The sequence below is a fragment of the Ranitomeya variabilis genome, chromosome 2 (assembly GCF_051348905.1).
Source record: "Ranitomeya variabilis isolate aRanVar5 chromosome 2, aRanVar5.hap1, whole genome shotgun sequence".
Classification (NCBI taxonomy): domain Eukaryota; kingdom Metazoa; phylum Chordata; class Amphibia; order Anura; family Dendrobatidae; genus Ranitomeya; species Ranitomeya variabilis.
In genome coordinates, this window is record NC_135233.1 from 230,522,537 (window position 1) to 230,550,532 (window position 27,996).

Below are 27,996 nucleotides of genomic sequence, written 5' to 3' on the forward strand. Positions count from 1 at the left end.
AAAGTTCACAGATTTTTATTTTTCTACCATAAATGGTAAAAGTAAAAAAAGCAAGAAAATGATTACAAGTGGAGAATCCTTGGAAATCTGACATAGCCAAACTTTATTTTATTTTTTTTTTTCTTTGCAACTACGAAGCAATAAAAAAAAAAATCCAAAGGAATTAGCTGTGCTTCCAAATCTGGATCGGTTAGTAGCATATGACTTGCAACAACTGATAGACTGCAGAGGTAATCAAATCCAGATTCTCTCCTGCAGAGCATCCGAGGTCATTAGCGCCTTCTTGAAATGCCTTCTGGGTCATGAGCACCTTCCTGCACTGCATTCTGGGTCCTGTACCTGAAGGTGTAGGTTATTGTGCAGTCTGTAGTTCGCCAGTACACAAGTCTATGGGTCAGACTGCAGCAGATGTGGATTCCTTGGCTCTGACCTTATCTGTGTGACTTTAGAAGTTCATGGTTCCTCCAGTTTTCGGGCGGTCACACATGAGCTTGAGATGTTGCTATTAAAGGTTCACCTTTAAGACCTGGAGATAATAATTACCCCATCCAATCCAAGTCTTCATCTTCTTCGTCATCTCCAAAAAGAGGTGCAGGAGGAGGACGTCCCTTCATGCTCTAAGGATGGAAGACACAGTCTGCTTACTTGTCTGCGGTTAGAGATACCACCGGCCACTTTTCTATAGTATTCGGGACTTCTAAGGTCATGTTCACATGACGATAGTGACATTACTTCCATTTAAAGGGAGAGTGTCAGTAATAAAACCATTGACACTACTTTACATGTCACATTAAAAGCCAGGGGGAGGTTTGCAGAGTTCAGAGATTACTGACTTGGCCACTACACCTGGGTCCTCCGCTTGTATTTATGTAAACCATCCAGGCGTATGAGCATTTCAGTATGTCACAATATTTTACCTTCAATGGGGTAGGATGTATAGTGTAGAGAGCCATATACAGGCAGCAGCAATGGTCGTCCTCAGTACTGCAGCTCTGATCACATTCATTTCAATGAGACCGAGCTGCAGAAGGACCACTCCCACCGATAAGGATGACCCATCCCAAGCATAGGTCAGCGATTTCTCAGTCCTGGAAAAAACCCTTACTCATTCACATAAGAAAACTTACCACTTCCTCCTCTTCTTCATCTTCGTGTTTTCCTTTGGTCCCAGGGGATGAATGTTTAAACAAGTCCTCTTCATCATCAGATTCCACCAAGCTGAAAGAAAATAGATAATTAGTGACAGCAGAGACTCATCCATCCATCCATCCCAACCTATAAGTCCATATAACAGCTAGTAGCCCATGACTTGGAATCAAGATCATGAGGGTGTCCTATTGGCCACCATTCACACCTGCCCTCTACGGACGGATCAGATGCACACGTCGGCACCTGTCATGCACCAAAACATCTCCTGCCATTACCAGGCAGATCTATCAGAACTAACCTGACATTAGCGATTTCCTCTTGCTTGGGACTGACGTCCACCTTCCCTTTTACGTCTGTACTTTCCATAGAGCTGAGAGTTGGGATCTCTCCCTTGGCAGGCACAGGGCTGCTGCTTTCCTCATCACTTCCGAATGGAGGCGGATGATGTTTCTCGTCTTCAGAGTCGTTGGTCTTGGATAAGGCAGCAGGAGGCTCTTCTGACACAAGAACATCACCCTTCGGGTCTTCTCCAATCTCAGGAGAAGGGTCACAGACCAGTGCATCGTCACTGACGCTAGTCCCAGACTGAGGCAATTCTCCAGCGATTTCTGCCATGTGGGTAACCATACTAGACTCCGGCAGATCACTGGAGAACATGTGCACAAGAGCAGATGGGGCCTCTAGATCCTCCTCGATCACCTTCACCACTTTCTCCTCTTTTGCTGCAGATTTTTCTTGGTTTGGATGCCCATTGACAACTTCTTTAGTTTCGGGGGTCTCATCGATCTGTGCATGGTCGGCAGAGAGCGGTACACTTAGATTTGGAGGCGTCGACACAGAAGCATGTGGCGCAGGGTGTGTGGCTCTTTCCACCTCCTCATCCCTGTCCTCCTCCTCTGCCTCCTCCTCGCTGCCACTTCCTGCTGGTGGCTCGTCCTGAGATTTATTCAGTAACTGTAGTGTGGTTGCCTGAAAAGATACAAGAGGTCGTCCATTCATCTGCATATAAAAGCACTTCCCACCATTTCAAGATCACTGCTTGCTTTGATTTTCGCATAGAGGCTATTTTGTTAACACATCTGATGCGTCAGTGTAGGCAATCCTATGTGAGCTCAGCACAGCAGCACAGGCCTGGACCGAAACTGATACATTGTAACAAACCCACCAGTGCGTCCATGTCCCTTAAACATTATGGCGTCCCTTTACCTTTATGGTGCTCATGATGGTGCCCAGCACTGCCCGTCCAGTGTACGACTCCTCCAAGTCAAATTCCTTCCGGAGGGAATGGAATACTCCATTCATGATCTTCTTCACCTAATGAACAGGGGACAACCAGGATAATAATCTGCACCCACCTTCACAAATATTAATTAGCTGTCATGAATACTAATTAGCCTACATATACAGTATATTAATTAGATGAAAATAAACATAGATGCATAAATCCAGTGACCCTAAAAGCAAACAATGGCATCATATGACATCACTTTGTATAATAAAAGTCTGCAACCTGTGGTTCTCCTCCTGACAAGAAACTGCAAGTCCCAGCATGCTGTCACTGACCGTACTGAGAGTTGCAGTTTCCAAACAGTTGGAGACCCACAGGTTGTTTTGTTATGGGCTCCCACAAATATAAGGACCCTATAGATTACAGCTCAATGCATCCGTCATGCAACTGCGCAGCCTTAGTCGCCATCTAACCCCCGGACTCACTGACGCTTAAGATATCGCGTGACGTCTCACCTCCTCGGCCGGATCGCTCAGTGGACGTCTTTCTTCTTTACTCGCATGAGCGTATCCAAGCTGACTTGTTAAGGAAGCGACCTGAGTCTGGAGCTGGGCGCACTGGGAGGAGACACAAGTTACCAGAAGGGTGCAGAGTGTGTGTGTGTGTGTGTGTGTGTGTGTGTGTGTGTGTGTGTGTGTGTGTGTGTGTGTGTGTGTGTGTGTGTGTGTGGTGAGGTGTGTGGTGTGGTATTCAGGACCGCTATGGACTCACCTGCAGTCGCAGAGGCTCTAGCTGCACTGACCCCTCCTGAAGCCGAGATAATTTCTGCTTGTGGCAGTAGGAGGGATCGATAATTGTGACGGAAGATGTCATGGGGCACAAATGTGATCAAAACAAATACATTAATAAATCGGGAAAGAAAAAAACAAACAAACAAAAAAAAAACATCTGTTTCATTAGTCGTGTAATAAAAGTTATGAAACTTTTGAACATTTTCTTTAAATTTCACACCATTTTCAATATCTCTGCTTGCGGTCAGTATATAGAAACATTAGGATGTGAATAGAAAAGGGAATGTTTGCATTCAAAGACTGCAAGCAGAAATATTGGGGAGTGGAAGAAATGGAGAGAAAACAGGAAACTATTAAGTTATTACAATTTAATTATATAAAACCCCTTTAATTAATAACTCCTAATACCAGACTCCTATCTAAAAACCACCTTCCCAGTGGTTTTTAGGCAGAAAAAATTGCCAAAAAAGGTTTGACCAAGGTCTAGCACATACCCTATGATAGGCCTAATCTATCACCTGCCTTACTGTGGAGGTTGGCACCCTAAATATACGATTTTTTGGCGCCCCCACTCACCCTGGGCTATCCCTCACTGCCCTATCTCACCCTACATTCAAAAGGTGAGAAAACAATAATTTAAAGAACAGAAATGAAAAAAGTAAAAAAAAAAGGTAAAAAAAAAATCAAATAAGTAAATAATCAAAATCCAAAACAATAAGCAACCTCAATAGAGCATTGGCCTTTGGGTTTAGCCGTATATCAGCTCAAAAGATCACATTGACCCAGGGCATGATCCACATCAAAGCACATATTCTGTTTAAATGATACTTGACCTCAAATAGCTTAGTTTGCTTATTCAGTAAGTTAAATGGGTATACTTCTAGATTGCTAGACACACATGCAGATTAACACCAATACATGAATAAATCCTATATCACACCCAAACAATAAGGACATAGATAAAACATCACTTATCCGATATAGGATGCGCCCCGTTGTACGGTTCATCAGGAGGCCCTTCAGATGCACAAAGTACGGATGCTATTCTATCTACTATGGCATCTGACATCGGTACTTTGTGCATTATATTTGTTTGTTTTTTTGACCATTTTTTTGCTTTTTCAATTTCTGTTCTTTAAATTATTGTTTTCTCACCTTTGAACGTAGGGTGAGATAGGGCAGTGAGGGATAGCCTACGGAGAGAGGGGCTGCCAAAAAAATTGTATATTTAGGGTGCCAACCTCCACAGTAAGGCAGGTGATAGATTAGGCCTATCATAGGGTATGCCATAGGGTATGCGCTAGACCTTGGTCAAACATCTTTTGGCAATTTTTTCTGCCTAAAAGCCACTGGGAAGGTGTTTTTTAGATATTTGTAAATAACATTTTGTTTTAAAGGGAATTCATGTTCACCACTAGTTATAAAATTCTCCTTCACCATTTTAAGAATTAATACCAGACTCCCCCCTCACCTGCTCCACTCGGTCTTTCGCAGAGAGCAGGTCACTTTCTCGGTCGCGCATTTCTCCGAGCTGGTCTCTTAGGGAGGTTATCTGGCTCTGTAATTGGCCGCACTGCAAGGGAGACATGGAGCGGCATGAAGCAGCCGAGTGATGCAGACTTTGCACAATCTAACCCCTGATGCCACACTGGAGGCCTACAGATGGAGACCCCATAATCACCTTTACTTTCAGGGGCTGTAACTGGGCGGCCTGATCCTGGAGCTCCATCAGCCTCTGCTCATCGCGATCCCGGGAAGAAGAGGAGGACAGCTGCACACAGATAGGGGAGAAGAGCGTAAGCATGCGATCTCACCAGGACAGCAGGGACACTGTCCTAGACCACCAGGAATCCTTACATTAACCCATTCTTTGTCCTAGACCACCAAGGATACTTACATTAGCCCCTTTAATGCCCTACTCCACCAGGGATCCTTACATTAATCCTTGATTAACCTTGCGCCACCATAGATCTTTATATTAACCTCATTACTGCAGTAATCCACTACAAGAATACGGACATTAACCCTCTGACTGCTTTAGACAACTAGCCCCGGACCACCAGGGATGCAGACACTAAGCTTCACTCCACTCAGCCAGGATCATGTGTGGCGCCATTTGCAATCATGCTACATGGCCCTGTGTATCCAGCTGCTTTATAGCTAATTATTTGAGCGCTGTGCGGTAACATTTCTGCATAGCCCGCGATGCAGAGGGCGGCACACAGGACGGGAACTTCCCCACTCACCAGCTACAAAGGCTTAGAGGGAACATTGCTGAGGACTAGTGTTCAGTATCAGACTAACATATGTCTCCGGCCACTGTCCGCACACCCGCCGCTCTGCCTCCTACTGACCTGTTCGGCGGTCACCTGCTCACGGCTTTTCTTCAGCTGCTGCCTGAGGGTCTCGTTCTCCTCATGGAAGGATCGTCGCAGCTCCTCCTGCTCCTCCTCTGCCCGCTGCCGCTCCTGCTGCGACTTCTTCTTTCTTTCAGTCAGGCTCTACATCACAGAAAGAAAATATACCTTATTTATATGAAGACTCCGGCTTACCCACACTGTCTACTGGAAGCTAGATTAGTCTAAAATCCCCCATGCTACACTGCAGAATACACAGACTGGTTTCTATTAAAAGTTCAGCTTTACTGTCACCTTCTCCAGATTCTCCTTCTCAATCTTCAAGTCTGACATTTCTTCTTCTAGGGCGGTCAGTCTGAGCTCCAGGGTGCGGCGGCTGTCCTTTTCAGTTTTGGCGCGGTTTTTGGTCTGCTCGGACGTCTCTTTCAGCTCTGGGTATAGATGGAGTCATCACACCGCTGCTTGTTGGCGACCCGATGGTCCACCGTGGAGCGCGCACTAACCTATGAGCTGAGCCTGCAGCGAGCCGAGCTCCAGCCGACACTTCTCAGCTTCTTGTAAGGAGGCAGCCAGTTGTGTCCGGAGATCCATCTCCTTCTTCTGATAGGCTGTGACCTCCAGCTGAAGGCGGGACAACTGGCCGGTGGCAGCGGAGAGGTCCTCTGCTACTTTGGCCTGTAAGACAGAGCGGATGGCGAATGAAGCCATCATGGTGACATCACTGTACAACAGCTCTTCAACTGAAGGAAAACGGCAATTCCTAAACATGTCGAGGCATGCTGGGAGCTGTAGTTTCTTAACAGATGCAGAGCAAAAAGTTAGGATGATCTGCAACCTCTCAGCTGTGCAACTTATCATATTAGCATCAAGTTAAGCAAGAAAGGTCAGTAATGAAAGAAATATGATGGAAGGAAGGAAGTCCCCACAGACCTCACCTGATACCTGCCCAGATCCATGTGCAAAGCATGCTGGGAAAGAAAAAGCAGCGGCAGTAAGAACAAGCCAGCGAATCACAGAGCACTGAGGGAACACAACAGGAGCAATAGAGGCAAGAGCAAATATTCCAGCAGCTCACCAGACTCCTGTACATTGGGAGCGCTATTATACTACTTATACATGGGGGCAGTAGTATAGTAGTTCTATTATTGTACATAAGGGCAGTATTATAGTAGTTATATTCTTGTACATAGGAGCAGTATTATAGTAGTTATATTCTTGTACATAGGAGCAGTATTATAGTAGTTATATTCTTGTACATAGGGGCAGTATTATAGTAGTTATATTCTTGTATATAGGGGGCAGTATTATAGTAGTTATATTCTTGTACATAGGAGCAGTATTATAGTAGCTATATTCTTGTATATAGGGGGCAGTATTATAGTAGTTATATTCTTGTACATAGGGGCAGTATTATAGTAGTTATATTCTTGTATATAGGGGGCAGTATTATAGTAGTTATATTCTTGTACATAGGAGCAGTATTATAGTAGTTATATTCTTGTACATAGGGGCAGTATTATAGTAGTTATATTCTTGTACATAGGGGCAGTATTATAGTAGTTATATTCTTGTACATAGGGGTAGAATTATAGTAGTTATATTATTGTACATAGGGGCAGTATTATAGTAGCTATAATCCCTACTAATAAGTCAGTAATAGGAGAATTAAGCACAGACACCTTTTCTTGCATGGCATGGAGCATCTTTGCTTGTGTGTTCTCAGTTGAATTCTTCAGAGAGTCGTTCCTCTGCTCCATTAACATGTTACTCTGCTCTACATATCTGCCCGGAGAGGATGAAGATGTCAAAGGAAACAATGTCAAAATCAAACCGAAAAAAACCCAAAACTGTGTAACTGGTGAAGCTCCTGCTGATCGGCCCTATACCGAGCCATCATTCCTAATCTTTGCCGCTTCGCATGCATTATACCTCTGGTTACGATTAATCAGTTCACCGATCTTCACGTTCTGCTCTTCTATCCGGCTGCTCTTATCCAAAACTTCCTGCTTCAGACGTTCATTTTCCTGGTAGGTAAAATAAAATGTAACCCTTCAATCCCTGCCAGGACCCCTTCACTCCAGATCAGCAGCGTGTCCTCAGAAACGAGTAGCCCCCCGCGCTGCTCTCACCTGGATGATACGTTGGATATTATTCATGATCATGGCGCTTTCCATGGTGATGGACGATAACCCAGGGAGCAGATGGGAGGCTACGGATGAATTTTCCTTCTGCAGATTGTCCACCTGCACCGACAGACACAAAAGTGAGATGACGAGGAGCAGAGGACACTATAGAGCAGAGGACGTGGGGGTCTCCTTACCTTAGAGGCCAGGGTGTCTATTTTATCAATGACTTTGCCGATGCCCATCCGGATCTCGGTGCTCTGCTGTCGTGCCTCCGTCATCAGGAAAGAAGTGACATCACCTGAGGCTGAAAGTTCACAACGGATGGGATTAATATAGTAATCCCATTGCACCAATTTTTGCTTTTTCTCACCTTTTTTTAAGAGCCATAACTTTATTTTCCGTCCCCAGCTTCAAAAATAAGCCATCAACACCCCACAATCGAGTCTCGGAGGGCAAATAATAATAAAAAAAAATATATATATATATATATATATATATATATATATATATATATATATATATATATATATATATATATATATATATATATATATATATATATATATATATATATATATATATATATATATATATACATACATACATATATACACACACACACACACGCACACACACACACACACACATATATACACACGCACGCACGCACACACACACATACATATATATACACACGCACACACACACATACATATATATATATATACACACACACACACACACATACATATATATACACACACGCACGCACGCACAGTACAGACCAATAGTTTGGACACACCTTCTCATTTAAAGATTTTTCTGTATTTTAATGACTATGAAAATTGTAAATTCACACTGAAGGCATTAAAGCTATGAATTAACACATGTGGAATTGTATACTTAACAAAAAAGTATGAAACAACTGAAAATATGTCTTATATTCTAGGTTCTTCAAAGTAGCCACCTTTGCTCTTGGCATTCTCTTGATGAGCTTCAAGAGGTAGTCACCGGAAATGGTCTTCCAACAATCTTGAAGGAGTTCCCAGAGATGCTTAGCACTTGTTGGCCTTTTTGCCTTCACTCTGCGGTCCAGCTCACCCCAAACCATCTCGATTGGGTTCAGGTCTGGTGCCTGGGGAGGCCAGATCATCTGGCGTAGCACCCCATCACTCTCCTTCTTGGTCAGATAGCCCTTACACAGCCTGGAGGTGTGTTTGGGGTCATTGTCCTGTTGAAAAATAAATGATGGTCCAACTAAACGCAAACCGGATGGAATAGCATGCCGCTGCAAGATGCTGTGGTAGCCATGCTGGTTCACTATGCCTTCAATTTTAAATAAATCCCCAACAGTGTCACCAGCAAAGCACCCCCACACCATCAAACCTCCTCCTCCATGCTTCACGGTGGGAACCAGGCATGTAGAGTCCATCCGTTCACCTTTTCTGCGTCGCACAAAGACACGGTGGTTGGAACCAAAGATCTCAAATTTGGACTCATCAACCCAAAGCACAGATTTCCACTGGTCTAATGTCCATTCCTTGTGATCTTTAGCCCAAACAAGTCTCTTCTGCTTGTTGCCTGTCCTTAGCAGTGGTTTACTATCAGCTAGTTTACCATGAAGACCTGCTGCACAAAGTCTCCTCTTAACAGTTGTTGTAGAGATGTGTCTGCTGCTAGAACTCTGAGTGGCATTGACCTGGTCTCTAATCTGAGCTGCTGTTAACATGCGATTTCTGAGGCTGGTGACTCAGATAAACTTATCCTCAGAAGCAGAGGTGACTCTTGGTCTTCCTTTCCTGGGGCGGTCCTCATGTGAGCCAGTTTCTTTGTAGCGATTGATGGTTTTTGCCACTGCACTTGGGGACTCTTTCAAAGTTTGCCCAATTTTTCGGACTGACTGACCTTCATTTCTTAAAGTAATGATGAACACTCATTTTTCATTACTTAGCTGCTTTTTTCTTGCCATAATACAAATTCTAACAGTTTATTCAGTAGGACTATCAGCTGTGTATCCACCAGACTTCTGCACAACACAACTGATGGTCCCAACCCCTATTATAAGGCAAGAAATCCCACTTATTAAACCTGACAGGGCACACCTGTGAAGTGAAAACCATTTCCGGTGACTACCTCTTGAAGCTCATCAAGAGAATGCCAAAAGTATGCAAAGCAGTCATCAAAGCAAAAGGTGGCTACTTTGAAGAACCTAGAATATAAGACATAATTTCAGTTGTTTCACACTTTTTTGTTAAGTATATAATTCCACATGTGTTAATACATAGTTTTGATGCCTTCAGTGTGAAAATACAATTTTCATAGTCATGAAAATACAGAAAAATCTTTAAATGAGAAGGTGTGTAAAAAACTTTTACTCTGTACTGTATATATATTCAATTGTCAGTGAATGACAGCGGCATTGGAATGGTGACTATTGTTAAAGTTCTTGACTTGCAGCCAGAATCACGCTGACGAAAGAAACTACGTGGCTTTGCAATAGAGCAGTAAATTAAAGAATACTTCCATTACCTTGGTAAGTAGCCGGCTGCTGTATAGGAGCAGGGTAGACATGGCCGACTGGCTGCAGCTGGGTTGTAGGGTTCTGCGGATACGCATACTGGATTCCAGTGTACGGCTGAAAGATGATATTTGTTACAGCTGCCCGCAGGTTTTCAGAAAACAATGGCACATATTTAAGGGTATGCACAATTAATAAGACTGGCAGAAATCTATGAAGATTGATCTTTACAAGGATGCAAGACATTTTATTATTGGAGGATCGATGCCAACAACTTCCAAATAAACCAGTTTGGCACTTGCAATATCCAAATTCCACCACTAGATGGCTCTACAGTCACATCTACTAAATACTATGCTGTACTGACCTGGAAGCCGGGAGCTGCAGGAACGCCATGGGAGGGAAGGTGCGCGACGGGTAGCAGGGCGGCAGAAGAGGCGGCGAGCCCCGGCTGCTGTTGAGGAACTGTAAATGTAACAATAAAAAAAAAAAAAAAGTCCTCAAAACTGTCCTCAGGTCTGGGGTCAAGCAAGTAAAGGCGTGAAGTGCCCTGGAGCAGGTGGGTCCACACATTACCGGGAGCTGCTATATGAGGAGGGTGGCTGATCTGTGGGGTGGGCCGGACTGGGAGCGGAGCTGCGGGATATGGCGAGATTCTCTGTGCGTTAGGATCCTATTAAAGAAAAACAAAAAAAATTTATGATTTTACCTTTTATACTAAGGCAAATAAAATTCAGATTCCATGTGACACGGCACTATTGTTTAATATATATTTATTAATCTTTGTTTTTATTCTCACGTGGCAAGTAAAGATAATGTAAAGGGCAAGGAACTGAAACATACTATTTTTTAACAAAAAGCTAAAACTGTGTAAAGATGAGCCTTGCAATGCGTCAATGCAGGCAATCCCAACAGATATCGTGCCTGGATGCAACTGTAGCAAATTCTATGTTCAAAAAGTATTGGGATAAGAAGTGAACAAAATGCCACTATTCATTAAAAGGAAGCCAAGATCTTGGAAATGCAAGGCAATGGAATCCAAGAGTATTAGAAAGTTGAAGTACATATGGATTACTCGTATGTGTCACCCTTTAGTGTCGCAGGCGTCCATCCATATGAGGGAAGCATTTTACCTCAATCTCAGAGTCACTGGAGTCCGGTTGTGGAGTGGAACTCCCTGCCAGGAAGGGTAACATGGGCTGACCCATTTTTGCCATACGGGAGATCAGCTTCGCCTTCGCCATATCAGGATTCTGTTAATCAGTGAAAATGTCAAAAATGATAGATAAGCTGTAACGTGCCATTCCCGTGAGCCAAAAGTCACCTACTGCCAGTCCCGTTAGTCCTGCTTGCCACAGGTCACCTACTGCCAGCCCCGTGAGCCCCAGGTCACCTACTGCCAGCCCCGTGAGCCCCAGGTCACCTACTGCCAGCCCCGTGAGCCCCAGGTCACCTACTGCCAGCCCCGTGAGCCCCAGGTCACCTACTGCCAGCCCCGTGAGCCCCAGGTCACCTACTGCCAGCCCCGTGAGCCCCAGGTCACCTACTGCCAGCCCCGTGAGCCCCAGGTCACCTACTGCCAGCCCCGTGAGCCCCAGGTCACCTACTGCCAGCCCCGTGAGCCCCAGGTCACCTACTGCCAGCCCCGTGAGCCCCAGGTCACCTACTGCCAGCCCCGTGAGCCCCAGGTCACCTACTGCCAGCCCCGTGAGCCCCAGGTCACCTACTGCCAGCCCCGTGAGCCCCAGGTCACCTACTGCCAGCCCCGTGAGCCCCAGGTCACCTACTGCCAGCCCCGTGAGCCCCAGGTCACCTACTGCCAGCCCCGTGAGCCCCAGGTCACCTACTGCCAGCCCCGTGAGCCCCAGGTCACCTACTGCCAGCCCCGTGAGCCCCAGGTCACCTACTGCCAGCCCCGTGAGCCCCAGGTCACCTACTGCCAGCCCCGTTAGTCCTGCTTGCCACAGATCACTTACTGCCAGTCCTCCCAACCCCAAGTCACTTACTGCCAACTGCTCGCTGATTGAGTTGGACTTGGCACGAACATCCGGATCCCTGGAAAAAGAGGATAAATCAGTAAATAGCACAGGCATGCAGAAAATTAGACAACATGCTGTAATGGATCTTCAGCGGCACCATGTTGGTTGAACCACTGGCATTAGCATATACCCAGGTTTTGGTGGCACCGATGTTGGCGGTTGCGGTGGACTCTCGGTAGGAATACAGTCTGTGATAGACACTGGGGAGTCCCGGGAACCGATGCTCTGCCGGTCAGATCCCTGCTCCTTCTGTTTCATCTGATAAAAAAATAACATTGGATATTAACCCTTTCAATGCCACAGTAAATTGTTTTGTTTTAGGCATTTGCATTTTTTTTTCCCTTCATTTTTCGTTCTTGTTACCGTGTTCAATATGCGGTAAAAATGAGCTAGTGACATGATTGTTAAGGCCAGGAAGATTACAACAGTACCAACATTTGTTCTTTTAATATTTTAGTGGTTTAATTAAAAAAAAAAAAATCTGCAATTTTTTTTTTTTTTTACAAAAAAAAGTTCTTTGCATTAATACTTACTGACACCTGTAACTTTTTTTTTGCATTTTTATAGAGCGCTGTAGGGGCTTAGTTTTCTGCATGTCGAGCTGCGTTTTTGATCAATACTATTTTGGGGAATACTGCAAAACCAAATGTATCATTTGTTTTATTCTTTTATTTTTGAGCTATAAAAAAAAGTTTGGGCTTCAGTTTTTTTTGAAGTGGGGGCAGTGATATTTTTAAATACTTTTTGGTATGCATTTCACAAAATTTTTTAGCTTTCTGACCCCCAGAGGACTTGAACCCGTGAGGATTTGATTGCTTGTACTTTAAGATCTTGTGAAATTAACAATTCTAGCACAGAAGTATAAAGATGGCGAGGACGAGATGGAGGTGGCAATGGGAGCATGTATCCAAGCTCCACTGGAATTGAGACACTTAAATGAAGCTTTCAGAGAATGACAATGACATTTAAGCGGTTAACCATCAGCGATTAGGGCTGTTAGAGGCAGGTGTTAAAAGTACAACACAGCCGTCACCTGCTATGCAAGGAGAGAACTCTTCTCCTGAGCCATACATGGCGGATATTGGGAAAGGGTTAATAACCATTACAGTATATATAATCTTCCAAAACTAGAACGTCACTCACCCGCTTCACTTCCACCTCGAAAACAAGGGTAGCGTTAGAGGGGATTCTGCCGGTCAGTCCCTGAGAACCATATCCAAGTGCTGGAGGGATGACCAGAAACCTTTTTCCTCCTTTCTTCATCCCCAGCATTCCCTCCTCCCAGCCCTGGACAACAAAGAAATAAATAAAAAAAAATAAGAAAAAGTGATCCATACTGCTATAATATGGTCTTAAAGGGGCACTTCCACCTTAGAACTTTCTATCATATCTAGAAGACACACCATAATGATAGACGGGTCCTTGCACATATCTTTAGAGTGGGTGGCCAGGCAGAGAGTGAATAATTTCTCCATTCAATTCTATGGTAGTTACAAGACATGACCAGCTGTTTCTGCAACTCCCATAGAAGTAAATGGAGATAGTCATCCAACTCTGCATCAATTTTCCACCTGGATGTGACGGCTCGTTTTCTGGGTAAATATCACAACGCATAACAATAGGTTTTGCTTTAAGTTGACCCCATCCTGTCCCAGTGCCTCAGTGTTAACCATGTCGATCACTGGTCCCATGTGTCGATCACTGGTCCCACGTCTTGCTGGCATCAGAGGCTATACATAGCTTTGCTCTATATGAGGAAATCACCTTAATCACTTTCCCGGAGCCCAGCTTAAGGCGCAGTAATTTGTCCTTCTGGACGTTGGAGTCGAACATCTGAAAATAAAAAACAAAAAGGGATGGAATGAGTAAATCCTGGGGAAGCACAAAGAGAGTGTGAGCCGCCTGCGTACAAGATGGTCAGACTGGAGCACAGCTGCACCAATGTTCCTAATGCGAGAGCTGCAGTTCCCCATGTGTTCAATAGAGGGTGCTACTTTAGAAAAATTATGTAATTGCTTTCGCTATCATGATTGCGAGGAAGACATGATCAGTCACTGACTACTAGATACACTTCATGGTACCTGTCCGATCCCGTGGTCCTGGAGTAACCAGCCAGTGTACGCCACTTCCATCAAGTCTCCAACATCTGCCGCTTGTCCATCACCGGGGAGGAGATCCTGGGAGACCACGGCATCAATGGATGGGGCACTGTTACACTTGGCAAGGCAGAGCTGTGATGGGCACGGAATGTTAGGAACAACAAATACTTAACACACGCACACATACTGCACATATACATGGTTCACCTGTTTACTGAATTCCACCGCAGCCACTTCGGACTCGAACATAACAGACCAGCTCTGCTGCTGCTCGTCATAGAAAGCTGCGTAATGATTAAGCTGAACCTGCGGCGATCAGAACACGCAGCATTAACCCCTTCACCCCCAAGGGTGGTTTGCACGTTAATGACCGGGCCAATTTTTACAATTCTGACCACTGTCCCTTTATGAGGTTATAACTCTGGAACGCTTCAACGGATCTTGGCGATTCTGACATTGTTTTCTCGTGACATATTGTACTTCATGATAGTGGTAAAATTTCTTCGATATAACTTGCGTTTATTTGTGAAAAAAACGAATATTTGGCGAAAATTTTGAAAATTTTGCAATTTTCCAACTTTGAATTTTTATGCCCTTAAATCACAGACATATGTCACGCAAAATACTTAATAAGTAACATTTCCCACATGTCTACTTTACATCAGCACAATTTTGGAACCCAAATTTTTTTTTGTGACGGAGTTATAAGGGTTAAAATTTGACCAGCAATTTCTCATTTTTACAACACCATTTTTTTTTAGGGACCACATCTCATTTGAAGTCATTTTGAGGGGTCTATATGATAGAAAATACCAAAGTGTGACACCATTCTAAAAACTGCACCCCTCAAGGTACTCAAAACCACTTTCAAGAAGTTTATTAACCCTTCAGGTGTTTCACAGGAATTTTTGGAATGTTTAAATAAAAATAAACATTTAACTTTTTTTCACACAAAATTTGTTTCAGCTCCAATTTGTTTTATTTTACCAAGGGTAACAGGAGAAAATAGACCCCAAAATTTGTTGTACAATTCATCCTGAGTACGCTGATACCCCATATGTGGGTGTAAACCATTGTTTGGGCGCAGGGCAGAGCTCGGAAGGAAAGGAGCGCCATTTGACTTTTCAATGCAAAATTGACTGGAATTGAGATGGGACGCCATGTTGCATTTGGAGAGCCCCTGATGTGCCTAAACATTGAAACCCCCCACAAGTGACACCATTTTGGAAAGTAGACCCCCTAAGGATCTTATCTAGATGTGTGGTGAGCACTTTGACCCAACAAGCGCTTCGCAGAAGTTTATAATGCAGAGCCGTAAAAATAAAAAATCATATTTTTTCACAAAAATGATCTTTTCGCCCCCAATTTTTTATTTTCCCAAGGGTAAGAGAAGAAATTAGACCACAAAATTTGTTGTGCAATTTGTCCTGAGTACGACGATACCCCATATGTGGGGGTAAACCACTGTTTGGGCGCATAGCAGAGCTCGGAAGGGAAGGAGCGCTATTTTACTTTTCAATGCAAAATTGACTGGAATTAAGATGGGATGCCATGTTGCGTTTGGAGAGCCCCTGATGTGCCTAAACATTAAAAACCCCCACAAGTGACACCATTTTGGAAAGTAGACCCCCTAAGGAACTTATCTAGATGTGTTTTGATAGCTTTGAACCCCCAAGTGTTTCACTACAGTTTATAACGCAGAGCCGTGAAAATAAAAATTCTTTTTTTTTTTTTTCACAAAAATGATTTTTAGCCCCCAGTTTTGTATTTTCACAAGGGTATCAGGATAAATTGGACCCCAAACTTTGTTGTCCAATTTGTCCTGAGTACGCTGATACCCCATATGTGGGGGGGAACCACTGTTTGGGTGCATGACAGAGCTCGGAAGGGAAGGAGCGTCATTTGGAATGCAGACTAAAATGGATTGGTCTGCAGGCGTCACGTTGAATTTGCAGAGCCCCTGATGTACCCAAACAGTACAAACCCCCCACAAGTGACCCCATATTGGAAACTAGACCCCCCAAGGAACTTATCTAGATGTGTTGTGAGAACTTTGAACCCCCAAGTGTTTCACTACAGTTTACAACGCAGAGCCGTGAAAATAAAAAATCTTTTTTTTCCCACAAAACTTATTTTTTGGCCCCCAGTTTTGTATTTTCCCAAGGGTAGCAGGAGAAATTGGACCCCAAAAGATGATGTCCAATTTGTCCCAGGGTGGATTGATTTAAATCACGCCGATTTAAATCATGATTTAAATCAAAAGGTTTTTTTTAATATAAATCACGATTAAAATGAGAAGTGAGAGCAGTGCGCATGTGCGCCCATAGTTACACGGACGAAACTAGGGGCAACGATCTAACGCCAGGGTGAGGGGGGGACCCCAAAGTAAGTAAAAATCTTTTTTGTTTTACTATATGGCAATAGGTAGGTGTTTAAAAGCAGCATGTCTTAATTGTATAAACTATTAATAGCCTCCACATTTTGTTCATACTGCCCCTTTAATTCCACACTTCTAGCTTGGTTTCACTTTTGGTTTAGTTTCTTTTTCCATTCAGTTGACATGCCCAAACTTGTTGGATAGTCAGCATCCTACAGAAACCTCTGGAAGAGCATGGCATTGTGAATGTTACACATATACAGCCTTTATTCTACTGAGTTAAACAACTCAGCTTTATCTCATGATGGAAGAACCTTTGGATGGTAAAATATTTTCCTCAAAAAGCAGTTTATTGAAAAAAATCCGATTTAAATCAAAAAAATCCGATTTAAATAAAAAAAAACCGATTTTTTTGATTTTTTTAAAAAAACATTGATTTTTATCCACCCTGATTTGTCCTGAGTACGCTGATACCCAATATGTTGGGGTAAACCCCTGTTTGGGCACACGGGAGAGCTCTGAAGGGAAGGAGCACTGTTTTCCTTTTTCAACGCAGAATTGGCTGGAATTCAGATCGGATGCCATGTCCCGTTTGGAGAGCCCCTGATGTGCCTAAACAGTGGAAACCCCCCAATTATAACTGAAACCCTAATCCAAACACATCCCTAACCCTAATCCCAACGGTAACCCTAACCACTCCTCTAACCCAGACACTCCAAACCCCAACCCTAACCCTAACCCTATCACTAGCCCTAACCCTAACCCTAGCCCTAGCCCTAGCCCTAACCCTAGCCCTAACCCTAGCCCTAACCCTAGCCCTAACCCTAGCCCTAACCCTAGCCCTAACCCTAGCCCTAACTCTAGCCCTAACCCTAACCCTAGCCCTAACCCTAGCCCTAACCCTAGCCCTAACCCTAGCCCTAACCCTAACCCTAGCCCTAACCCTAGCCCTAACCCTAGCCCTAACCCTAACCCTAGCCCTAACCCTAGCCCTAACCCTAACCCTAGCCCTAACCCTAGCCCTAACCCTAGCCCTAACCCTAGCCCTAACCCTAGCCCTAACTCTAGCCCAAACCCTAACCCTAACCCTAGCCCTAACTCTAGCCCAAACCCTAACCCTAATGGGAAAATAGAAATAAATACATTTTTTAATTTTTTTATTTTTCCCTAACTAAGGGGGTGATGAAGGGGGGTTTGATTTACTTTTATAGCGGGTTTTTATGATTGGCAGCCGTCACACACTGAAAGACGCTTTTCATTGCAAAAAATATTTTTTGCGTTACCACATTTTGAGAGCTGTAATTTTTCCATATTTGAGTCCACAGAGTTATGTGAGATCTTGTTTTTTGCGGGACGCGTTGACGTTTTTATTGGTAACATTTTCGGACACGTGACATTTTTTGATCGCTTTTTATTCCGATTTTTGTGAGGCAGAGTGATCAAAAACCAGCTATTCATGAATTTCTTTTGGGGGAGGCGTTTATACCGTTCCGCGTTTGGTAAAATTGATAAAGCAGTTTTATTCGTCGGGTCAGTACGATTACAGCGATATCTCATTTATATCATTTTTTTATGTTTTGGCGCTTTTATACGATAAAAACTATTTTATAGAAAAAATAATTATTTTGGTATCGCTTTATTCTCAGGACTATAACTTTTTTATTTTTTTGCTGATGATGCTGTATGGCGGCTCGTTTTTTGCGGGACAAGATGACGTTTTCAGCGATACCATGGTTATTTATATCAGTCTTTTTGATCGCGTGTTATTCCACTTTTTGTTCGGCGGTATGGTAATAAAGCGTTGTTTTTTGCCTCGTTTTTTTTTTTTTTTTCTTCTTACGGTGTTTACTGAAGGGGTTAACTAGTGGGGCAGTTTTATAGGTTGGGTCGTTACGGACGCGGCGATACTAAATATGTGTACTTTTATTGTTTTTTTTATTTTATTTAGCTAAAGAAATGTATTTATGGGAATAACTTTTTTTTTTGGATTTTTTTTTTTTTTTTTTTTTTTTTTTTTTTTTTTTTTTTTTTACACACACACGTGGGGAATTTTTTTTTTACTTTTTTACTTTGTCCCAGGGGGGGGGGACATCACAGATCATTGATCTGGCAGTGTGCACAGCACTCTGCCAGATCTGCGATCTGCTGTGCAGGGCTGCAGGCTTACCAGCGCCTGCTCTGAGCAGGCACTCGGTAAGCCACCTCCCTCCCTGCAGGACCCGGATGCCACGGCCATCTTGGATCCGGGACCTGCGGCGAGGAGGGAGGTAGGAGACCCTCAGAGCAACGCGATCACATCGCGTTGCTCCGGGGGTCTCAGGGAAGCCTGCAGGGAGCCCCCTCCCTGCGCGATGCTTCCCTATACCGCCGGTACACCGCGATCATGTTTGATCGCGGTGTGCCGGGGGTTAATGTGCCGGGGGCGGTCCGTGACCGCTCCTGGCACATAGTGCCGGATGTCAGCTGCGATAGTCAGCTGACACCCGGCCGCGCTCCCCCCGTGAGCGCGGCCGATCGGCTATGACGTACTATCCCGTCGAGGGTCAGATAGGCCCAGGTCACCTCGACGGGATAGTACGTCTAAGGTCACAGAGGGGTTAAAGGGGTTGTCCAGGACTTGCCATTGGCTTTTAGATAGGTGATGAGTGTCAGATCGACAATAAACATTCATACGCAGTGAGCCGAAGACAACAGCTCTGCACACCTTGTAGTGGTGTATGGTACTATAGTATCTTTCTAGTGTAAATAGGAATTATACCCAATGCCAGGCACCAGGAAATGCAGCATGGCACATTGTGGACCATGTAAAAGGCATAACAATACATTAGAACAATAATATTGGGCCCCCCCGTAAAACCCCCTCAGGTCGCAAACCTCTAGATCTGAGGACATGGAGGATTAAGAAGTGAACAGCTGACTATTCATGGCAAGCGATGGATTGCTCCTCACCAGCACACTTGGTGGCTCGGTTACATCTCCATGTGAAGGTCTGTTGGAATCGCTGCCAGTTTCTAACAAACAGCATTGTTCTACGGGATCCGAGGAGGAGATAACACATATTACCCCTGGGGATTTAGATCGGGTGTCCTGCACCACGACAGTGGACTTACTGTAAAGGCAAATCCTGGATGTATGCGGACAGTGGTGACCGGCTGCTGCTGGCTGATGTACAGCAGGATCCTGTACTACAGGACAAAGACAAAGCCAGAGGGTCAGAGAGCTGCACACGAAGCTCGCAGGACCTAACACACTGCACCCCTCAGCTCCACTCACCTCCTTACTAGTATGGTTCCCCAGGACAGCAGCACCGAACTTGCCCTGCTTCACATACTGGCCACTTACACTGTACAACAAAGACACCATTCAGATCAAGTTTATCCATCAAGTGATAAATACTCCAGAGCTGCACTCACTATTCTGCTGGTGCAGTTACTGTGTACATACATTACATTACTGATCCTGAGTTACATCCTGTACTATACCCCAGAGCTGCACTCACTATTCTGCTGGTGCAGTCACTGTGTACATACATTACTGATCCTGAGTTACATCCTGTATTATACTCCAGAGCTGCACTCACTATTCTGCTGGTGCAGTCACTGTGTACATACATTACTGATCCAGAGTTACATCCTGTATTACACTATGTTTCAAATTATTATGCAAATGACATGTTTCTCGGCTTTTCCTAAATGGTCGGTGCAAATGACAGTCAGTCTAATAAAAGTCATCACCCGTTGGAGTATACATCAAATTTTATTGAAGAAACCTCCCAATGATAACAGTATAATCTCCAAAATGAATAAAAACTCAAAATGCACTGTTCCAAATTATTAGGCACAGTAGAATTTCTAAACATTTGATATGTTTTAAAGAACTGAAAATGCTCATTTGTGGAATTTGCAGCATTAGGAGGTCACATTCACTGAACAAAAAAGCTATTTAACGCGAAAACATCCTAACAGACCAAGTTACATGTTAACATAGGAGCCCTTCATTGATATCACCTTCACAATTCTTGCACCCATTGAACTTGTGAGTTTTTGGAGAGTTTCTGCTTGTATTTCTTTGCATGAAGTCAGAATAGCCTCCCAGAGCTGCTGTTTTGATGTGAACTGCCTCCCACCCTCATAGATCGTTTGTTTGATGATACTCCAAAGGTTCTCTATAGGGTTGAGGTCAGGGGAAGATGGTGGCCACACCATGAGTTTATCCCCTTTTATGCCCATAGCAGCCAATTACTCAGAGGTATTCATTGTCATGCATGAAGATGATTTTGCTCCTGATGGCACGTTTCTGCTTTTTAGACCATGGAAGAAAGTTGTCAGTCAGAAACTCTATATACTTTGCTGAGGTCATTTTCACACCTTCAGGAACCTTAAAGGGCCCTACCAGCTGGTTCCCCATGATTCCAGCCCAAAACATGACTCCTCCACCTCCTTGCTGACGTCGCAGCCTTGTTGGGACATGGTGGCCATCCACCAACCATCCACTACTCCATCCATCTGGACCACCCAGTGTTGCTCGACACTCATCAGTAAACAAGACTGTTTGGAAATTAGTCTTCATGTATGTGTGGGCCCACTGCAACCATTTCTGCTTGTGAACACTGTTTAGGAGTGGCCGAATAGTAGGTTTATGCACCACAGCAAGCCTTTTTAGGATCCTACACCTTGAGGTTCAAGGGACTCCAGATGCACCAGCAGCTTCAAATAACTGTTTGCTGCTTTGTAATTGTATTTTGGCAGCTGCTCTCTTAATCCAATGAATTTGTCTGCCAGAAAACTTCCTCATTATGCCTTTATTTGCATGAACTCTGTCTCTGCTCTGTTTCAGTCACAAATCTCATCAGAGTATGATGATCACTCTTAAGTTTTCGTGAAATATCACATTTTTTCATACCTTGTCCAAGGCATTGCACTATTTAACGCTTTTCAGCAGCAGAGAGATCCTTTTTATTTCCCATATTGCTTGAAACCTGTGACCTGCATAATAATGATGTGGAACTTCATTTTTGAGTAGTTTTCCTTTAATTAGAATCACCTGGAAAACTAATTATCCCATGTGTTTAAGATTGATTTCAGTGATTCATTGAGCCCTGAGACACAATACCATCCAGGAGTTTATTTGAAAAACAAAACAATTAAATCTTTAAGACACTTAAATCCAATTTGCATAATAATTTGGAACACAGTGTATACCCCAGAGCTGCACTCACTATTCTGCTGGTGCAGTCCCTGTGTACATACATTACATATGAATACTGTGTGCAGCTCTGGGGTATAATACAGGGTCAGTACTGTACAGATGTCCCCGTTGCATTATCTCCACACATAGACAGTGGTGGTGTTGATAGTGATGGCTTTATATAAAGGACACTTACTACTTGTAGGCGTGGACGGCTGTAGCGTACAGGACGGAGGGGGCAGCACCAGGGGCTCCGGGCAGTTTGGAGGATTTTGTACCTGGAATGTGAATAAAGAGATATAAGCACAATGTGGACAATATTTTCATACAGCCGCCTCCCTTCCCTTCCCGAGACCCCCGCCGGCTCCCACAATGGCTTCAAAGGTCTATTCCCCGCGGCGAGCAATCTGCGGCCCTATAGCCTCACCCGCTGGCACTGCGCCCTTCTTCGGCTGCTTTGGAGCGGTGTAGTGGAAGGATTCATTCCCCTGCACGCTGACATTCTGGTCCATTCCAAAGAGAGATGCCAACTTGGACCTATGACATATATGAAGACGGGATTACACACATCACCCGTCGTTAAAACCTAAAATCTCTGCTTCTTGTCAGTGGATGGTTACATTTCCTTTACAGTCAACCTGAAAAATAGCAAGACATTCCTCACAGCTGAAGGTTAGCTACAATTTCTAGAAAATATATTGGAAGCTAAAACTCCAAGAGAAGCCCACATTAGGTCCCTGAACGTTTGCTACAATGTGTCAGTCTGGAGCCCAAGCGAATACTGATGGACCAAACCCTCCACTGTGACACATTGGGTCAGGTTTACGAGTATGTAGGGAGGATTCCACTTCACTGACTGCAAGCAGAGATCTTACAACATGGCAGTAAAGTGATGCATAAAGAGCACAATAAGGGTCTGCCTCCACGCCCCGGCACTGACCCATGGATCTCGTGCCAGAAGTAGTCTATCTTCCATGGTTTAGGCGCGCTCTCCTCCAGCTCTCCAGGACCCATTTCTAGTTATGCAGACGGACATGAGCATGTGAAATCTGCCACTTCTCCGTGAAATTCTTCCAAAGTAAAAGAAACCACCGAGCAATCCGCATCCCCAGCCGCAAAGGAGCTTGTGGAGGCAGCAGGATGTCCGCCCCGAACATCAGTAATACAGATCATCTGACACCAGTTTAGAAGCGCGGACACTGTTGTCCCCGTCACGTTCTCAATTCCCTAAATTCTCCATAATGCAAGAGGTCACTGAAAAGACTTTTGTTTATGGAGATAGAAGTATCACGGGGCAGCCAATGTACCAATCATTAACAACAACAAAAAAAAGGCACTAGGGGGCGATGCTTCCATCACTGCCCCATATTCATCAATGGGAAAACTACAGAGGGTGATGCTTATAACTTTACCCCATACACATCAGTGAATAACCAACCACTAGGGGTCCATGCTTCCATCACTACCACATACTTACAATCATCAACCACTAGGGGGCGATGCTTCATCACCACCTCATATTCATCAATGGGAAAACTACAGGGCTGATGCTTCCATCACTACCCCATGCTATGTGAACAATCAACCACTAGGGCACCATACTTCCATCACTGCCTCATATTCATCAATAAATAACCAACCACTAGGGACCCTACTTCCATCACTGCCTCATATCCTTCAATGGAAAGCCAACCACTAGGAGGCGACATTTACATCACTACCCCATACTATGTGAAGAATCAACCACCATGATACTTCCATCATTGCCCCATATTAATCAAAGAGTAACTAGCCTCTAGAGGGCGATGTTTCCTTTACTGCCCCATATTCATCAATGAATAACCAATCACTATGGGATGGGGCCATACTTCTATCACTGCCCCATATTAATCATTGATAAACAACCACTAGAGGGCGATGCTTCTATCACTTCCCCATATTCACAAATGGAAAACTAAACACAAGTGGGCTGCAAAGTTGCCTAAACATATGGAAGACATGCTGAGATTTGACAGCACTGCTGGGACTAATATTTCCACCAAAGACTCAGCAATAAAAATCAGTCTGCGCACCGAACATAGCAGGAGGTACGCATTACTACATGTCAATGGAGCTTTGCCTTGAAACATTAGGTGACAACTATAGCGGCCACTACTACTGATCCCACAAAGTTGTCACCCAGCGGTGTCAGGCGCCTGCGTCTACTGAAGTAGATTCACTGCCTCAGATCTCAGGAAGTCTTCCAGGATGGAGTGGCCCCCAAGCTGCTAAACAAGGAGCGCAGCCACATGACTGATCCGATCAGATGACACCCGCTACACAGCAGAACCACCGCTGCCACACAGTTCTGCTTTATCAGCATTCTGCTTATCGAGGACACTTCCTCCTCGTAACCCGATCGCTGCTTAGGAAATGTGAACTCACCGGGTATAGAAAGCAGTCGATTGTTCTCTGTTAGCAGCCATATCCAGCTGGGGAGGGGGTACAATCTATTACTCACTGTTATCAGCCATTACTGGAGGAAAGCAACTGTAGGGCAGGTGAGTGCAATAGATTACTCTCTGTTATCAGCCATCACTGGGAAGATGCAACTGTAGGACAGATGACTACAATCTATTACTCCCTGTTATCAGCCATTACTAGGGACAGGCGAGTACAATCTATTACTCTTATCAGCCATTACTGGAGGAAGGCGACTATAGGACAGGTGAGTGCAATTACTACCTGTTATCAGCCCAAACAAACACATAAGAGGGCACCATCAACAATTTTCATGCAATATAAAAAAGAAGTAATCAACCTGAGGCATGTCAAAAAGTGTACTGCAAACTATGAGAGAAAAGTACATGCCAAAGAATCAGGGACCACTATATAAATAACAATTAGATATTATTTTAATTTTATTAACGTATACAAAGACACACCAAACCACACAAAATATAAAAACAATGTAATGAAGGTACGTCCATTCCGACAAATGGCCCAGACGACAAAAAAACTGCACCCAAAACTATCATAAACAACAAGCGTACCTCAAATAGACATGTAGATAATAATCAAAATAAGCTGTTTATTAATCAAAAACAAAGCGGACTTGAGAGTTACTACACAATTATTTGGCACCTTCAACAACCCCAGAGTACCATATTCCAAAAATGTCAGCAATATCCTTTCACCAAAATTATTATTATTAACTGGGCTAAACAAGTAACAAGTATCTGTATATGTTCTTCCTGATACGAATTGTAAAAAAAAAAAAAAAATTATATGATACTATCAGACAAAATAAAGAACAGACAGAACATATGAGATGGAGCAGGGATAGAGAGGAGGAAGTAAGAACCTGGTATTCCAAGTATATGCAAACCCTCTAGATGGAGAAGGGGTGGTGAGACCCTGAACCAGTTGGTATGAGGCACACGGGGCTGAGTAGGGCTTACCCACAGCCCAACAATAATAATGCCACTGCAAAGGTCCACAGGGAAATACCTATAGCTCAAGACCAGTTTGTTGGTGCTTTGCCAGGTGGGCCAAATGAATGCACGATGCGTGTCGCCACTAGAGTGGCTTCTTCAGGAGCCAGTATAATCCCTGTTATCAGCCATTACTGGAGGAAGGAGACTATAGGACAGGTGAGTGCAATCTACTACTCCCTGTTATCAGCCATTACTGGAGGAAGGGGACTGTACTCATGTGTCCTACAAATGTATTACTCTCTGTTATCGGCCATTACCGGGGACAGGTGACTGAAGGACAGGACAATACAATTTCTCGCTTTTATAAGCCAATGTCACGTTGCCTGGATTACACTTATGCATCTTCTTACTGTATGAGGGAACTGCTATTTATGAGATTTCCCGGTGATCATTAGTGGAGCCTAAAGCAAGTGAATGGGACCTCTGTGTTCTGTCATCAGCTGGCAGTGCATCAATATGGGGTTATAATCGCTTCCTTGTAATGCCAATAGTAACCTCAGTTGTTACTTATAGGGAAGCTTTTGCCAGGACGAATCAATGTGTCATACATAGCGGGACGGCACAGCACAGATCCTCCTTCCCTTCCCTTGGATGCATCTCTCCACATCCAAAGTCAAATTGAGCAAGAGATTGCAACTCCCTAAAGGGGTTTCTAACATAAGGTTGTTGATACTGCAATGCACAACTGATGTAGAACTACAACTCCTAGCACTGCAGTTATCAGATTGCTGACAGTAGCAGTCACACAAAGAGCTGAAAGTCAAAAGATTCGGACTTTAGAATCAGAACACCACTTCCACTACAAGGTGCGGGATTGATGCAAAGTGTATTAGAAAGTTGTGAAACTTTTAAGGATGAGGGTGAATGAAGCGATGAGCTGACAGCCTCCCCTGCGTGCACTGCCCACGCTGCGATCACTGCCCACGGCCTCCCCTGCGCGCGCTGCCCACGCTGCGATCACTGCCCACGGCCTCCCCTGCGCGCGCTGCCCACGCTGCGCGCGCTGCCCACGGACTCCCCTGCGCGCGCTGCCCACGGACTCCCCCTGCGCGCGCTGCCCACGGACTCCCCCTGCGCGCGCTGCCCACGGACTCCCCCTGCGCGCGCTGCCCACGGACTCCCCTGCGCGCGCTGCCCACGGACTCCCCTGCGCGCGCTGACCACGGCCTCCCCTGCGCGCGCTGCCCACGCTGCAATCACTGCCCACGGCCTCCCCTGCGTGCGCTGCCCACGGCCTCCCATGCGCGCACTGCCCACGGCCTCCCCTGCGCGCACTGCCCACACTGCGATCACTGCCCACGGCCTCCCCTGCGCGCGCTGCCCACGGACTCCCCTGCGCGCGCTGCCCACGGACTCCCCTGCGCGCGCTGCCCACGGACTCCCCTGCGCGCGCTGCCCACGGACTCCCCTGCGCGCGCTGCCCACGGACTCCCCTGCGCGCGCTGCCCACGGACTCCCCTGCGCGCGCTGCCCACGGACTCCCCTGCGCGCCCTGCCGACAGCTTCCACTGACCACAACCACATTACAACGGAAATCAAGTAGTGAGGAACTACAAGGCTCAGCATGTCAAGGAACACCCAGCTTATAGTTCCACACAGGCTCTGAGTGTCTATAAGTCACAGTAATTGTTGTTTTTTTCACACTTTATGTCAAACAAGCCTCTATGACAGTGAGCGGAGGGGCCCCCAGCTCTCAGGGGCCACTTACCCTCCAGTAGGAGATAAAAAGTCAGCATCCTCCTCGTCTGGCCCAAACATGACAGCAGCAGAGCAGTGTACACCCGGAGCCTCCCATGCGTGCGCTGCCCACGGCCTCCCATGCGCGCACTGCCCACACGGCCTCCCATGCGTGCACTGCCCACGGCCTCCCCTGCGCGCACTGCCCACACTGCGATCACTGCCCACGGCCTCCCCTGCGCGCGCTGCCCACGGCCTCCCCTGCGCGCGCTGCCCACGGACTCCCCTGCGCGCGCTGCCCACGGCCTCCCCTGCGCGCGCTGCCTACGGACTCCCCTGCGCGCGCTGCCCACGGACTCCCCTGCGCGCGCTGCCCACGGACTCCCCTGCGCGCGCTGCCCACGGACTCCCCTGCGCGCGCTGCCCACGGACTCCCCTGCGCGCGCTGCCCACGGCCTCCCCTGCGCGCCCTGCCGACAGCTTCCACTGACCACAACCACATTACAACGGAAATCAAGTAGTGAGGAACTACAAGGCTCAGCATGTCAAGGAACACCCAGCTTATAGTTCCACACAGGCTCTGAGTGTCTATAAGTCACAGTAATTGTTGTTTTTTTCACACTTTATGTCAAACAAGCCTCTATGACAGTGAGCGGAGGGGCCCCCAGCTCTCAGGGGCCACTTACCCTCCAGTAGGAGATAAAAAGTCAGCATCCTCCTCGTCTGGCCCAAACATGACAGCAGCAGAGCAGTGTACACCCGGAGCAGCAACCCCCACCGCCAGTCAGCTGCCTCTTCCGGGTTGCCTGACAGTCACGGGGTAGTCAGCTGACACCCTATACTCCCATGCTGATCTCGTTTTACAGCTGCTGTAAAGCAAACGTCGGAAATTAATGTAAAAAAAGTATCACGTGGCGTCTATAGCTTTCGACGGAACGCAGGCGTGGTGCTTCACACCTCGCTATGGTTAGC

The 27,996-nt window shown here is 45.4% G+C and overlaps 1 protein-coding gene across 4 annotated transcripts; it reads right to left on the reverse strand.

Moving 5' to 3' along the window:
• On the reverse strand, window positions 1-27,996 carry FKBP15 (FKBP prolyl isomerase family member 15). 4 transcript variants are annotated; one of them, XM_077283934.1, is made up of 30 exons: window positions 27,711-27,996; window positions 22,299-22,408; window positions 22,068-22,149; window positions 19,958-20,027; window positions 19,795-19,869; window positions 14,515-14,613; window positions 14,290-14,439; window positions 13,973-14,041; window positions 13,352-13,495; window positions 12,339-12,466; window positions 12,176-12,224; window positions 11,303-11,422; window positions 10,746-10,842; window positions 10,537-10,634; window positions 10,181-10,286; window positions 7,846-7,955; window positions 7,655-7,768; window positions 7,455-7,549; window positions 7,205-7,307; window positions 6,029-6,200; window positions 5,820-5,956; window positions 5,523-5,669; window positions 4,850-4,939; window positions 4,640-4,741; window positions 3,149-3,202; window positions 2,893-2,994; window positions 2,356-2,463; window positions 1,448-2,118; window positions 1,128-1,218; window positions 1-617 (listed from the first exon to the last, which is right to left on the reverse strand). In XM_077283934.1, the coding sequence occupies exons 1-30, from the start codon at window positions 27,758-27,760 to the stop codon at window positions 540-542; spliced, it is 3,621 nt and encodes a 1,206-aa protein (XP_077140049.1). In that variant the 5' UTR covers window positions 27,761-27,996; the 3' UTR covers window positions 1-539. The 4 variants fall into 4 exon arrangements, with proteins under 4 accessions (XP_077140049.1, XP_077140050.1, XP_077140047.1 ...); XM_077283935.1 differs by lacking the exon at window positions 27,711-27,996 and adding an exon at window positions 27,056-27,135 and having other exon boundaries at window positions 22,299-22,509; XM_077283932.1 differs by lacking the exon at window positions 27,711-27,996 and adding an exon at window positions 27,056-27,130.